Raw genomic sequence first — 14,522 nt, 5'->3', positions numbered from 1 at the left:
ATCATTTTTCTCCTAAGGGTGCTCACCTTTAGAGGCAGGCTTTTCGAGGCCACTGAGCCAGGTTAAAATAGCAGAGTCTGTTTCAGCCGCCAGCTCTCAGAGCCCTGAGGGACCCTCTGCCCCAGCCTGGCCCTGCCTGGCCCATGGTCCTTCCCAAAAGTCAGGCTGCAGGGCACCACCTGAAGCTCTGGCCTGTCTCTGCTTTTGGATGAGGCTGACCTGTCAGTCCTGCCGATGGCTCCTCTGACTTCTCTGTAAAAGGGGGAGGGGGGCGGTGGTCGGCAGAAGTCGCTAAGAACACCGGATTCCTTGGTTCTGAAAATTCTAGAACATTGATGGTCTTAATAGTGGGGCTGGGATCAGGATGTGCGAGGTGCAGATGGGAGCACAAGTGTGAAACCACAGCTCCTGCAGGTGTGAGCAGCCCTCCCCACCCCCCACCGTCGCCCCGGAGATGCTTGGGCCAAGGTGTGCTGTGGTTTCACACCTTCAGGGAGACCACGGGCTCCAGGCACTCATGAGCCGTCAGCTCTCCGGGGAAGCAGCTCAGCTCTCCAGCACCCAGAGCTCTGGGCCCAGGTGTGGGGAGGAGGGGACACCTGTGACCCCCGCTGATGGCAGGCCAGGGTTGGGGAGGGGCACGGGTCTCTGGCCTGGGCCAGACAGGACTCCTCACCGACACTTTGGGTCCTTGAAGGGGACCCAGCTCATAAAAGTCAGTGCAGAAGGGAGACAGGAGCTGGCCCACCTGGGGGGCTGGAGTACCAGGAGGTGGGTGGGTGGATGACCGATGGACGAGTGGGTGCATTAGTGGGTGGAGAGAAGCATAGGCTGGAGGGAAGAACAGCTGGATGGACGGATGGAGATAAACAGTTGCTAGAGACAAGGATGAAATGCCAAACACAAGCTCCAGGAAGGCAGCAACGTCACCTCTTGTGTTAGCTGCTTCACCCCCGAGCAGGCACATAGGGAGCCCTCCTCAGTAAAGCCTGACTTGCAGGGTTTACGTATTTCCACAGTGAAAACATTTCACCACGGTCAATTGGACTTGATGGCTTTAAATACGGGGTTGGAAGAGATGTTTATAATCGACACTCCTAGCTGGTATGAGGCAACCCCAGCACTTGGATGGGAGATCAGAGCAGGTAGTAGGAAGGCCGTGGGGGGTCTTCAGGGAGGAGGTGGTATTTGCTGGGCTCTGGAAAATGAATAGGAGCTGTAAGGGACACCAGCTACTCAGGCAGAGGGAAGAGTTTGAGCAAAAGCCTGGAGGTGTGACAGAGCCCTAAATACAGGGTGAGGGGGTCAGAGTCCAGGCCATACAGTTACTAACAACCCTGTCTTTGGAGGCAGGAGGGTGCCACCCACTGCTCCTGGCCCAGGCCTTTTCCCTCTGCAGGCTCCCAGGGGCAGGATATCCATTCAACAAATGAAGTGAAAGTGCAGAAGGGACCGGTGACTTGTCTGCGGTCACACCCTGAATTAAAGGTCAGAGTCAGAGCTTGAACTCTGGGCTCCTGACCCCAAGTCCAAACTCTCCTCACCTTGCTCTGCTGCAAGGCACCTGCGTCAGGAGGGAGGAGACAACCCTGGGTGCCTGAGCTTGTGTCAGCATCACTGGGGGGCTGACCCCAGGTCTGGGAATGGCTACGTGACCCGGGCCCCCCTACCCTGCAGAGTGCATGCCATCCTCCTGGTCTCAGTGAGGGTTCAGGGTCGGACATGTGACCCAAGCTAGTCCGTATGCTTTTCCTACGTGCTATAGGGGTGGGCTAATCCTGAAGCAGCTGGGGATGGGGCTGGGTTAGAGGGGAGAGCCAGGAGGGAACAGCTCATCTGAGGTGAGGCCAACACATTGGAAAGCAGAGCTAGGAAGTGGACCTGTATTCCTGATAATACCTCTTAAGCTCTTGGATCCAGCCATGCCTGAAACTACACTCCCCATGGCATCCGGTCCCATCACTTCATGGGAAATAGATGGGGAAACAGTGGAAACAGTGTCAGACTTTATTTTTGGGGGGCTCCAAAATCACTGCAGATGGTGACTGAAATTATGGTGAAATTAAAAGATGCTTACTCCTTGGAAGGAAAGTTATGACCAATCTAGACAGCATATTCAAAAGCAGAGACATTACTTTGAACTCTGTCTAGTCAGACAAAGGTCTGTCTAGTCAAGGCTATGGTTTTTCCTGTGGTCATATATGGATGTGAGAGTTGGACTGTGAAGAAGGCTGAGCGCCAAAGAATTGATGCTTTTGAACTGTGGTGTTGGAGGACTCTTGAGAGTACCTTGGACTGCAAGGAGATCTAACCAGTCCATTCTGAAGGAGATCAGCCCTGGGATTTCTTTGGAGGGAATGATGCTGAAGCTGAAACTCCAGTACTTTGGCCACCTCATGCGAAGAGTTGACTCATTGGAAAAGACTCTGATGCTGGGAGGGATTGGGGGCAGGAGGAGAAGGGGATGACAGAGGATGAGATGGCTGGATGGCATCACTGACTCGATGGATGTGAGTCTGAGTGAACTCCGGGAGTTGGTGATGGACAGGGAGGCCTGGCATGCTGCGATTCACGGGGTCGCGAAGAGTTGGACACGACTGAGAGACTGAACTGAACTGGGCTTTTGAGGTACATCTCTGGGGGCAACAGATGTGAGCATCCTCTTTTTAAAAACTGATGGCCCCAGAAAATAAATTTTAGATTCTGCAATTTGCGGGGGGGGGGTCTCTCAGCATCATGATGGCCACCCACCCAAGACAAACTCCATGTCTGGAAAGGAGCCTAAGCAGGGAGGGCTTTGAGGCTGGATGGCATGAGTTGGGAAACCAGGAAATCCAATTACCAGCTTTCAACCTGCAGAAACCATTTCACTTCCTCATGCTTCAGTTTTCTCATACATGGAATGGGTATATTGATCAGGACCAGGAATCAATACATGTGAAGTATGGACAGCGGTGTCTGGCACATTGGAAGTGCTTAGAAAATGTTGTTACTTTATCATTTTTGTGGACAAGTCAGTCCCACCCTGACCCCCACTCCCATATACTTTTGTTGATCTCAACCTTAAACTTGGCTGGACAATGAGCTGTATGTGCGTGCACGTGCGTTCAGTCCTGTCCATGGCATTTTCCAGGCAAGAATACCAGCGTGGGTTGCCATTTCCTTCTTGGGGGGATCTTCTTGATCCAGGGACTGAACCTGTATCTCTTGGGTCTCCTACATTGGCAGGCGGATTCTGGGCCACCTAGGAAGCCCAAACAAGCTATGAATACAGACATCTGGAGACCAGACCAACCCTCAGCAAACGGAAGATGTTGGGTTGCTGCTGCCACCTGCTGGTGACCACTGGAACTTGGCTGAGGAGCCTGCTGAAGGGGGTGTCCTCCCTGCGCAGAGGTCCAGGGGCTCCACTCGCACCTGCCTGGCACTGCCAGCTGGCTACACAGTTGTCACAGCAACTCAGTGCGGAGGGAATGTTCACAAGGCGAACCGGTAGGTTCTTTTGGTTACAGTGCTGTTAGTTTCAGATGTACAGCAAAATGATTTTTCTTTTAATTTTTTTTTTGCAGATTATATTTCATATAGGTTATTACAGGACATTGGGTATAACTGCTGCAAGGTAATTCTTGGTTCCCTGTTTTATGTATAGTAGCTTGTATCTGTTAATCCTAACCTTCCAATTTGTCCCTCCCCTCCTTCTCCCCTTTGGTAACCGTGGTAAGTCCTTTTTTATTATTTATTTATAGTATGTTCAATTTTTTTTCTTATAATCTTTTAAATTTAAAATTTGTTTTAAAAATTCTTATTTTCCTTTTTTAGTAGGTTCTCTTTTAAATTCAACAAGGGCTGAATTCTACTCCTTGGGAGGGTGGGCGGGCCTGCATTGGGCACCAGGCGGAATGGGTGGTGAGACCACACTAAGCAGGGAGATCACGTGTGCACACACACACATATAAAAAATACACATACACGTCACACATACAACACACATACACACAAACACGTGTGGAAAATTCCCTGGCATAAGTGGGGTAAGGACCCAGGGGAAGAGTGGGTAGTCAGGTGAAGCCAGAGGACACAGATCACTCAGCCCGGGATTCTGGGTGGCCTTGGGCAAAGCAAGGCTGGAAGGGGAGGAAGGGGATGTGGGAAGCTGGCAGCTGCCAGACACTGAGCGAGATCTGATTGGGCTCCAGAAGGAAGAGAGGCGGGGCCTGGGAAGGCAGAGAAGATGCTCAGTGGGGAAAACCAGGAAGCAATTTCAGTGAAGAGGGAGTAACATCAGGACCTCAGTGCCAGGACTCCCGCCTAGACTTACCTCGTAACTCATGGCTCTCTACGTGCAGGCACCGACGTGCAAGGGCACTCCAGGGTGAACCACAGCTGGAGCTGTGTCAGTATGCAACATGCCATCACAGGTCTGTGTTTTCTCGGGGGTGGGGAGCCTAAAAGGTATGTAAATGCAGAGAAAAAGGCCTGGAGAAGAAAGCAGCCTGCAGGTTTAAAGAGAATGGATTAAGTATGGCTTATGTTAGCAAAAAGGAGTAAAAATGAACAGTGTGGGCTTCCCTGGTGGCTCAGATGGTAAAGACCCCACCTGCAATACAGGAGACCTGGGTTTGATCCCTGTGTCAGGAAGATCCCCTGATGAAGGGAGTGGCACACCACTCCTGTATGCTTGCCTGGGGAACTTCATGGACAGGAACCTGGTGGGCTACAGTCCATGGGGTCACAGAGTTGGGCATGACTGAACGACTCACACCTTATGTAAGTAAAAAGGAGTAAGAATGGAGTGTGGAGGGACAAGGAACCCAGAGGACAGACCTTCGGGGGTCAGGGCGTGCTGTCACTCGGGGTGAACAGGACATGACCCCTCTGGCTTGGTGCTCCCCACTCCCATCCCGTGTTTTACTAGGTAAGTGAAAAGTCGCTCAGTCGTGTCCGACTCTTTTCGACCCCATGAACTGGAATTCTCCAGCCCAGAATACTGGAGTGGGCAGCCGTTCCCTTCTCCAGAGGATCTTTCTAACCCAGGGATCGAACCCAGGTCTCCCACACTGCAGGCAGAGTGTTTTACTAGGTGGTCAGTGTTTAAAATCTTTTTTTTCTAAACATGAATTCTTTCTCACCCTGGGCATGCAGATTTTAATTTTCCATAGTTCCTACCCTGCCTGGTATTAACCAGGCCACTTTATATTACCTGCCTGGCCCTGATCTGATCTCATAGCTTCTGGTCTACACTTCCGGTTTTGCAAACCCTGGGTGCAGAGCTTAGAAGGGCAGAGAGCTACCTTGGGTGGGGGCTAGCTGAGGGGGTGGATGGACACACGGACAGATTGATGGGATGGGTGGGGGCGGGAGGGAAGGAGGAAGTCATCCTTGCACGGGATGCCTAGATGTGGGAATGTGGGTCACCGAAACCCCCGCTCTCCACTGGAGAGCTGACTCCTCGCCCATCTCCTAGACACATGCCCGAACTGCCCCTCAACCTGGGCACACAGGGAAGGAAACAGACTTCACTGCGTCCTGCTACGTGCTTGTCCTTGGTGTTCTCCAGCTCATCTGGCCCTCCTGTGAGGGCGACGGTCTATCCCCATTTCTCAGATGAGAAAACCAAGGCTCTGACACGGGAACATCAAGACTGGATCCCAACCCTACCTTCCTCCCGCCACGAGATGCAGTCCCACACAATCATCATCTGTATTTTCTGTTTACAAAGCAAATCATATCCATTGTTCTACTTGATTACCCAGATCACCCCAAATGCTGTTTTTTCACTTTAGAGTAAAAACGAATAAAGAAGGAAAGAAAAAAAAATGATGCCAAAACTTGGCCAGGTCTCGGCAGTGCTGGGGGTGGGGGGCGGTTCACTCTCAAGACTCCGGACCCCATGCCTCCTGTTCTTTGCCCTGTCACCCTAGAGTCTGGCCCGGGGACCAGGTCCCTGGCAGAGAGAAGCTGGAAACCCAAGGCTGCCAGGTGGGCCAGGCCATGAGCTGTAGGTTAAAGTGAGAGGAGCTCTGATGGGCCTGAGACCTGGCCTGGGGGCGGGCCAGCCGTGACTGGGGGGGGGCGTGTCCCATACTTGTGACTGTCACATGCAGTATTTCTAGATCTTTCCAGAGAAGACAGAGTTCTGGATTTTTTTTTAAATGTGAAACCTCCAGTTTTAAAGAAATGTTGGTAACTAACTAAAAAACAACAAAGAAATACTGTGACCGAAAGAGACCAGCCGTGGGCCAAATCCACCCTCCAGGCTTCGACCTCAGCAGCCTGCCGGCATTGCCTCGGCCACAGGCCTGGCCTGAGTGCGGCCGGATGCCTGTTAAGGGACAGGCCGGGGCCCGGCTGAGTGGGAGGAAGGGTTTTGAGGCAGTGGCGTGCGGTGAGGCAGCGCCAGGATGGGCCGAGCGAGCTCACCCCCAGCACCCAGCTGTTCCTTGGGTTTTACCGACAACGTCTATCCCCGGCTGTCCATGGTGGAGAACAACAAGCCCCCGGTGGATCAAAGATTCTTTAGGAAATACAAAACGAAATGCGTTTTACTTCGCTTTAATTAAAAAAAAAAAACATATAAATACATGCCAGGGTTTTTTTATCAATAAGGAAAGAGGCTGGGAAAAAAAAAAAAAGACAAACCCCAAACCTGTAAGGACTCCCCGTTTCCAGGTGGCAGGAGTCCTGCGGGTGGCTTGCAGGCTCAGCGGTCAGGGGTCCTGCCTCCAGAGGAACAAGTCTCAATGGCGGCCTTGGCAGGGGGTCACCCAGCCCGCGCTCTATGACATGTCCCCACGAGGCCCTGTCCCTCAGAGCAAGGGGGGCTTTCTGAGGAGCACAGAGAGTCCTCCATGATGGGGTGGCCAGAAGCTGGAACATGAATCTGCGTGGATGGGGCAGACCCCTGAGGCCCACAGCTTCTGACCCCTCACTGGCCAGCGGGGGGATATCCAGAGAAGGTTCAGGGCCTGGGCAGGTGGCTCTGCTCCCGAAGGGCAGGATCATCTCGGAAGCCCTTGGAGGACCAGCCCACCGGGGCCTCTCACTACAACCCAGGATCCAGAGAGATTGGAAACAGGAGGAGAGCAGGTGGGGAGCAGCATCGCTGAGCTCCCCCACCCAGCTCCGGGGGCGACAAAGCACAGTCCTGAAGGCTGGCCGTGGACGGGCTGGGAGCAGGCGGCCAGCTGGTCCTCCGTCCAGAGTTCCAGGCCAGAAACCACAGCCAGGGCCGGGCTGGGCACACAGTGTTCCCGTGGGCGGGATGCAGGAATCCTTGGGTCCCGACCTTGCTAGGCCGCCCCCACACGTGGGCAGAGGCCCCCAGGAGAGAATTCCCGGGAGGCTTGCCAGGACCACATGGGCCTCAGAGGTGGACCCACTTGTTCCAGCTGACCTCGTTGGGGAAGACACGGCCGAGGCGGATGGTGCAGTCCAGCGTGGGCTCGTAGAACACCACGGGGCTCTCGTCCAGGCTCAGCGGCGCCTCTCCCACCGGCGGCTTCGAGAAGAGTGAAGCGGCCGCGGGCTTTCTCAGCACGCACTTTTTAATGCAGCCCAGGGTCTCCAGCCCCTGCAGTGGCACAGACAGACGGATTTCCAGGGGCATTTAAGGGCCACGTCCTCTGTACCCAGAGCAGCCTCCCAGAACAGACACAGGAGGGTGGCCTTGAGAGACGAGCAGGGATTGACCAGGCGGGTTTAAGCAAGAGCCCAGGGCGAGAGAGAGAAGGTCGTGGCCAGCATTTATACAGCGGTCCTGTGTAGAGCAGGGGCTGCAGACCTGGCTTCCAGACGGGGTTATTTGGCCCAGACCTGCTGTGAAGTGCAGGGAATTGTGCACTGAACTTCCTGCTCCTGCTTCTGTCGAGGAGTTGGAACTCCTGTGCACACATGGCCGGAGCCCAGGGCGGCCATCAAGCTGAGCTGCCCTTAGGAGACTGTGGGCACCTCACCAACTCTCCCTGCCACCCATGAGGGTTGGTCACTCACCTACCTGCTGGTCCCTGTGGGCACCAGGGTCTTGAGAAAGGGTCAGAGGTAAGACCCCAGGGATGCTTCTGTGTGAGCCTAGGCAGCAGCTCGGGGCTGAAGGAGGACCTGGGAGGCACAGCTGGGGCGGGAACCCGGGGCAGGGGTGGGGGCTGTGGGAGGCTGAGTGCTGAGAACTGGGGCTGGGCGCTGGCAGCGCTGAAGAGCAGATGCGGGAGGAAGGAAATCGGCGTGGGGCTCAGCCGGCGCAGTGGCCTCAGAGGGCAATGGGGCTGACCTCTCTGGGCAGGGGTTGGGAGTAAGCTTTGGGGGTGGCGGGGGGAGGATACCAGGGGCCCAAGACTTCTGAGGAGCTGGCTCTCTGCGAGGAGGCCAGTGCACCCTTGTGGGCTGAGCTGGTAAGCAGTGGCCGACCCCAGAGCTCAGCCAACGTGCCCACTGCCCCCCGCCCTCTGAGACCCCGGAAGAGGAAAGGTGCAGTGGGGACGGGGTCCCAGCAAGCACCCTCCCCGCCGAGGCTCACCTGGAGCAGCTCGAGCACGGCCAGCGGCTGCAGGACGCCCTTGTAGTGCTGCAGCAGGCAGCTCTCGGGCACGCCGGGCCTGGTCATGATGTGGTGCAGCACCGCCTCCATCATGCCCTTGACCACCGGCGTGTTCAGGCGGCCGTCCACGATGCGCCACGGGCGCCCGATGAAGCGCACGCTCTCACAGTCCCTGCGGCGGGTGGGGGCGGGGGAAACGGGCATCAGGCTTAGTGGGGAGGGGAGACAGCGGATTCCACGGGGCCCCCACCTCGGCAGACGGGAGCCCAGCCCACTGGCGGGGCTGAGGACCCCCTCCCTCCTGTTCTTCTGCCTCTGGCTCTCCTGCCGCCTGAAGGGACGGGCCCCAGCCCCCTCATCACCCCACACTGGTGGGGCGGGGAAGAGCCAGGACTTCTAGATGTACCAGCTCCCTCTGGGACCTGACAGAACCTGCAGGTTATTTTTTTCTTTTGTAGGGAAGACTTGACAAGACTCTTAACCTAGTAGCTGGTCCCCTGGTTTCCCATACGGTGTAAATTCTGCTTAATGTAACTTCTTTTCCGCTTAAGCATTTGCATGACTATTGGTGCTCTGAAGTCAATTCTAAAAATGCGCAAGTTATAAATGCAGAAGAAAAGAGTCAACCTCCCAACCAAACCTAACAAGGACCCCTGAACTTTTTCCTAGGACTGAAAGTAGGTTTCAGTTCTGCCTTTGTTATAAGTTGACCCTAAACATCTGGAAGAAAATGGAACTATCTGCATCTTTGTATTTATTACTTGGTATCATAAAGCTTATTTTCATTTAACAACAACAAATGGCCGCACCCCCTTCTGACCAAGCTCACAGGTCCGTGTGCGGCAGGTCTGCCGGTGTTGTATTCGGGGGTTCCAGGCACACTCTTCCAGAAGGTTTCTACTAACAACTAAAGCAGTGACTGGTTCAGAAGTGTTAGTTGCTCCGTCGTGTCCAGCTCTTTGCGACCTCATGGACTGTAGCCCGCCAGGCTCCTCTGTCCATGGGATTCTCCAGGCAAGAATACTGGGGTGGGTTGCCCTTCTCCAGGGGATCTTCCCGACCCAGGGACTGAACCCACGTCTCCTGCATTGCAGGCAGATTCTTTACCGTCTGAGCAACTGGGGAAGTCTGACTGGCTTAGGTTTTTACTAAAAACTAAAGCAGTGACAGGTCTGCCACACAGGGTCCCAGTGTGGGACACCCCAGGCCAGCTGGACACCTGGCTCTGACCATGTGACGGGGCCCGCCCAACCTGAGCCAGCAGAACACGGCCCTTCAAGCCGAGGGTGATGCACACACTGTGGGAGGCACCCCTCGGACTTCCGTGACACCCACTGTTCCCAGCACACGGGGCGCTACAGCCGTCAGCACTGTGGCCTCGTCCACCTTGGGCAAGGAGCGCCTGCCTGGTCTCTGGTGAGAGGGACCCATGGTCCCTCAGGTGTCTGAGACCCCTGGCCGAGAAGTGCTGTGCTTGACAAACCTTTGTGAAAGACCTCCAGGTAATAATCTACCCCGGACCTTGGGCACCACCCTCCGAGGCTCTCATCGCCCCCTCCCAGCCCAGGCCGCTGGAGCCTGAACCACACTCACCTTTCCCATGCCACCTGGGAGAGGTTGCCAGCTACAGAACCATCTGCCAGACCTGACAAGAGGGGAGAGGCGTGGGAGACTGCAGAGGTGGGGCCCACCCGTCTCTCCCCCAACCGTTCGTCCCACGGGTCCTTCTGGGTCTGGCGGTAAGGCCATGAGCACAGAGACAGCACCTCCCTCCTCGGGGCGGCGGGGTGTGAGGGCTGCACCCCCAGGACAGTATCAGATGGACAGACGGTGGGGTGCCAGTCTGGGGGCTGTGCCCAGGGCTCGGTGATGCCCCCAACCCAGGGGAGCAAGCGAGTGCCTATCCTTCTCCAGAAGCCCTGACCACATAGCTGGGTGTATAAATCCCTGGGAGAATTCCAGCAGAGGAGAGGAAAGGGGTGGGGGGCACCTGCCAAGTCCCCTGGGAGGCGAGACCCTTCCCCTTCCAGCTTCCTGGTAAGGACACCTCAGGAAATGCCTCTTTGCAGAACCAGAAGAGAGCCTCGTCCTTGTAATTAATTCACAGGTTGGCTAAGGAGCACGAGGCCCCTGCCCTCTAGGGGGAAGACGAGTATCAACAGGCAAGAGACTCCCGCTGAGTCGGGGCCGAGGAAAGCTGACGCAAAGGCCCCTTTCCGTCAAGACCAGCAGCAGGCTCCTGGTCTTGAGGAAGGTGGTGTGGGCCCTTCAGGCCCCGACAGAGAAGGAGCGGGTGGGGGAAGGTGGGGTGGGGACAGGGTTTGGTACCTCTGGGGTCTTCAGGGGCCTCTGGAAGCTGGGCCTGACAGCTCAGCTGCTCCTGGCCTGGGAAGCTGGGCACCTCGACACCCTCTTGGTCCCCTGGCCCGGCTTCCGATGCACCTCCATCCTCAGGAGCCGCGAGCAGGGCAGGTGCCAGAGTCCCCAGCTCCTCTTCTGCTCTGGGCCCTGGGCTGGGGGCCAAGCGTATGTCCTGGAGTGCAGGCCTCTTTGCGGGGGGCTCCAGGGCACTCTTGGGGTCAGCAGCCCCGCCCTGGCTGTTTGTGTCAGCGCCGGCCCAGCTGCCACGTCTCTTGGTGCTCTGGGGGCTCTGAGAGGGTGGTGCCTGCCTCTCTGGGGGGTTGTCCTCGTTGGAAGGCCCCTCGGGCGGTTTGGCCCGGTGGTCGTCTCTTTGAAGGTCAGCACCCCCATCTTTGTCTTTCAGCCGCACCGAGTGCAGGAGCCAGGGCTGTGCATTGGCCATGGTCACCAGGCGAGCAGTGTTCCCGCCGACTTCCAGCACCTGCTGGTGCTCTAAGAGGTCCTAGGGAAAGGGGAGACAGAGGGGTCTGCAGGGAACCCCAGGGGCATCGGGGCTCGTTCCCCTGCCTGAGTGTTTTAAGCGTCCTGAGCCAGTGCCTAGTCCACCTCCTTAGGGCAGGTGACCTCTGCCTCGACTTCTTGGAACCACAGTTGCACCCTCAAAGCTGATGTGACCTTACCAGTCTCCTGCCCGGCCATCTCCTCCCAGACTCAACACCCCGAGGCCCCAGTGCTTCTGCAAAAACAACACCCCGTGATGCCCCTGCCTCACCTGCCCTTTAAAAATGCTTTGCTGAAACCCTTCAAGGAGCTCAGGGTTGTTAAGGCATGAGCTGTTGTCTCCTGGCGTGGCCCTGCAATTAACTTTTCTCTGCTCCACACCCTGTTGATTCATTCTGTCTGGCCTCACGGTGCATTGGGTACACGGACTTGTGCTAACAAAGCAGCGAGACTGCGGATCAGCGGCAGGGAGTCTGGAGACAGCAGAGAGCTGGGGGAGAACGAGGCCCAAGGCTTGGGTAGGGGGAGGCTCCAGCCAGCTCTGCTGAAGAAACAGGCCCCAGAGAGGACAGACGGACCTTCTAACTTTCAGGAGAAGCTAGGGTTTTAGGCAATCTTCAATGTTGACAACCAATTCAACTTTTGAAAAAAAAATTCCACACGCCCCAAACCAAGCCCACCCATAGCATGCCTCTGGCCCAGGAGTTGCAACTCCTGCTTTTGCTTCTGCGGGCTACCTGAGAGCACAGCTCACCTGGACATAGTCTGTGAAGGTCCTGGTGCGCTCACTGTCTGTCCTGGCCAAGGCGAAGAACTGTTTGCTCAGCTCCAGCCGGTCCACCCCAAAGCAACCAGCTGCTGCAATGGCCTCCTGGATCTCCAGGGCGGCAAACACGTCTCCGGGCTGGTACCCAGACAGCGCCACCTGGTGGACGAACTCCTCCAAGCTGCAGGTGTCCTCCGGGCTGTTTATCAGCCTCGTGAAGGTGTCAGGGAGGCAGGAGGGCCCCACCGTCAGCTCCTCCAGAGAAGGGTCTGTGGAGACCGGGAGGACCAGCATCAGCCCTGAGAGGCCTCCTCCCCTCCCCAGACCAGTATACAAGCGATGCCGAGGCAGGTGCACGCCAACATGGACTCGCTGCTTTCCAAAAGTCAAGGGGTTGCTTTCTGAGTGGACACGGCTGGGCCCCTGGCAGTCAGGTTCCTGATACATGCCTCTGGGCCCTTGACTGCAGCCAGCTGGATCCCCGGGGCCATAAGGTTCTCCTGCTCACAACTCACAGTGAAGGGGAAAAGGCAGGGCTGGGGCCTCTGAACAGAGTGGGGGGCGGCGGTCCTCCACTCTGGCTGCCTCGGGCCCACCCTTCCTGATGCTCACATGTTCACGGCTTCTGAGACCCTCTGAGATACCCTGGGACTTCTCCATAAATCCCCACTTTTGCTCACACCCGCCGGGGCTGGTTTCTGGTACTCCCTGGACAAGGTATCTCTGCTAAGACCACAGGCCTCAGGTCGCCACATTTTTGCCCAGGCCAAGCTCCCAACACAGCGTGGGATACTGATCGTGGTTACGAAACTAGACACCCCAGACTTCCCTGGTGGTCCAGTGGATAAGAATCTGCCTGCCAATGCAGGGGACATGGGTTTGATTCCTGGTCCGGGAAGATTCCACATGCCCTGGAGCAACTAAGCCCGTGTACCTCAACTACTGAGCCTGTACCTGGAGCCTGTGCTCTGCAACAAGAGACGCCACCACAGTGAGGAGCCGCAGCACCACAACCAGAGAAAGCCCGCACAAAGCAATGCAGACACAGTGCAGCCGAAAATAAACAAACTAGCTACAAGAGTAAACTCCTCAACACGTGAAAATGAAGGCGAGTCAGACGGGCCAGGGAAGGGAAGGGTGAGAAGGGCAGGGACGAGGCCGTAGCATTCTCATTATATGTGCAGCGAGGAGAGTGCCTGATATCGAGGGTGCAGGAAACGGAGGTGAAAGTAAGTCATTAACGTTTCAGAGACAATCAATACAAGAACTCAAAAACGTGTAAAAACTGGAAAAAAAGGAGATAAGAGGTAATGGATATAAGTGGAACACTCAGCTTTCACAGCAAGGGGTCAAAAGACTTAAGTAAAAAAGATCACGCTGAGCGCTAATCACAGCAGGAACAGCCCAGGGCTCCCCAAACAAGCAGGCAACTCGGGCCGCGCGCCCACCCTCCACTGCCCGCCTCGCCCCGGTCAGCGGCTAAGGACAGGAGGGGTTTTCCTTTGCTTTTCCTTTTGGTTTGGTCAGCGGTGGCTTCCCCAGGCAGCCCTGGGAGCCTGGCCATGAGCTGGGGGTCTGGGCCTTGGGTGGGCAGGGGCGGCGCTCACCTGTGAGCGCGAGCCTGGTGGGCTTGGGGGTGCAGCGCAGGCGGAACTTGACCAGGCAGGAGTTCACGACGACGTTGTCGTTGGGGTTGAGGTTGCGGTTGCTGACGATGCCGGGGACGCAGTAGCCCTTCATCAGCAGGTAGTTGGTGTGGGAGGCCTGGTGGGCTTTCACCTCGATGCTCCGGCGCTTGGCCCCCGAGCCTTCGTCCAGGTCTTCCTCTTCGTCCTCGTCCTCTTCCAAGGTGCTGTCCTTGCCTAGGCTGGGAGCAGACAATGGACCTGGGTGCTGGAGCCCGGCGGAGCCTTCTCTGCTGGTCTGGCTGCCCCCTCAGGGAGCGGTGCTCGGGCCCTGGACGGCCCTGGCATCTGGCTGAGGTCAGGTCAGCATGGCCTGGTGTCCAGATTACCCGCCTCGTCCACCTTCCCACACTCCCCTCCCCACTCCCTACACCTGCATCTTTGCAAGGGCTGGTCCTTCTGCCTGGAAACCCTTCCTGGTCTCTGTCCAAAAGACACCCATTTGTCCAGTAAACCCCACTTCAGCTCTCAAGCCCTCAAGGAATGGTCCCTCTTCTCTGCCTCCCCATGCCTCCTGGCCACACTGTCCTAGGTCCTTCTCTGGCCCAGCCCAGCCGTCCCCTCCTGTGGGTCCCCCGGTGCCTAGAGGCATCATCAGGAGGCGCTGCACTGGAATTCCCAGTTCACAGCTCCTGGGAACCACTGCCGAGACTCTGCTGTCTTGGTCCACATGATG

At 56.5% G+C, this 14,522-nt stretch overlaps 1 protein-coding gene across 1 annotated transcript in view; it reads right to left on the bottom strand.

Annotated features, from left to right (window-relative positions):
* Positions 1-6,536: 6,536 nt before the first annotated feature.
* The window catches only part of GTF3C1 (general transcription factor IIIC subunit 1), an 80,241-nt gene continuing 72,255 nt past the window's right edge, over positions 6,537-14,522 (bottom strand). Inside the window, exons 32-37 of the mRNA XM_027528207.1 lie at positions 13,769-14,028; positions 12,150-12,430; positions 10,862-11,396; positions 10,127-10,178; positions 8,513-8,705; positions 6,537-7,570 (exon numbers count right to left, since the gene is read on the bottom strand). Of these exons, the coding sequence (XP_027384008.1) occupies positions 7,364-7,570; positions 8,513-8,705; positions 10,127-10,178; positions 10,862-11,396; positions 12,150-12,430; positions 13,769-14,028 (1,528 nt within the window). The 3' untranslated portion in view covers positions 6,537-7,363. The remainder of the gene's footprint in view (positions 7,571-8,512; positions 8,706-10,126; positions 10,179-10,861; positions 11,397-12,149; positions 12,431-13,768; positions 14,029-14,522) is intronic.

This window comes from Bos indicus x Bos taurus, chromosome 25 (assembly GCF_003369695.1).
Source record: "Bos indicus x Bos taurus breed Angus x Brahman F1 hybrid chromosome 25, Bos_hybrid_MaternalHap_v2.0, whole genome shotgun sequence".
Lineage (NCBI taxonomy): Eukaryota > Metazoa > Chordata > Mammalia > Artiodactyla > Bovidae > Bos > Bos indicus x Bos taurus.
The sequence above is the reverse complement of the archived record's forward strand: the minus strand, read 5'-3'. Positions and strand labels throughout refer to the sequence as shown.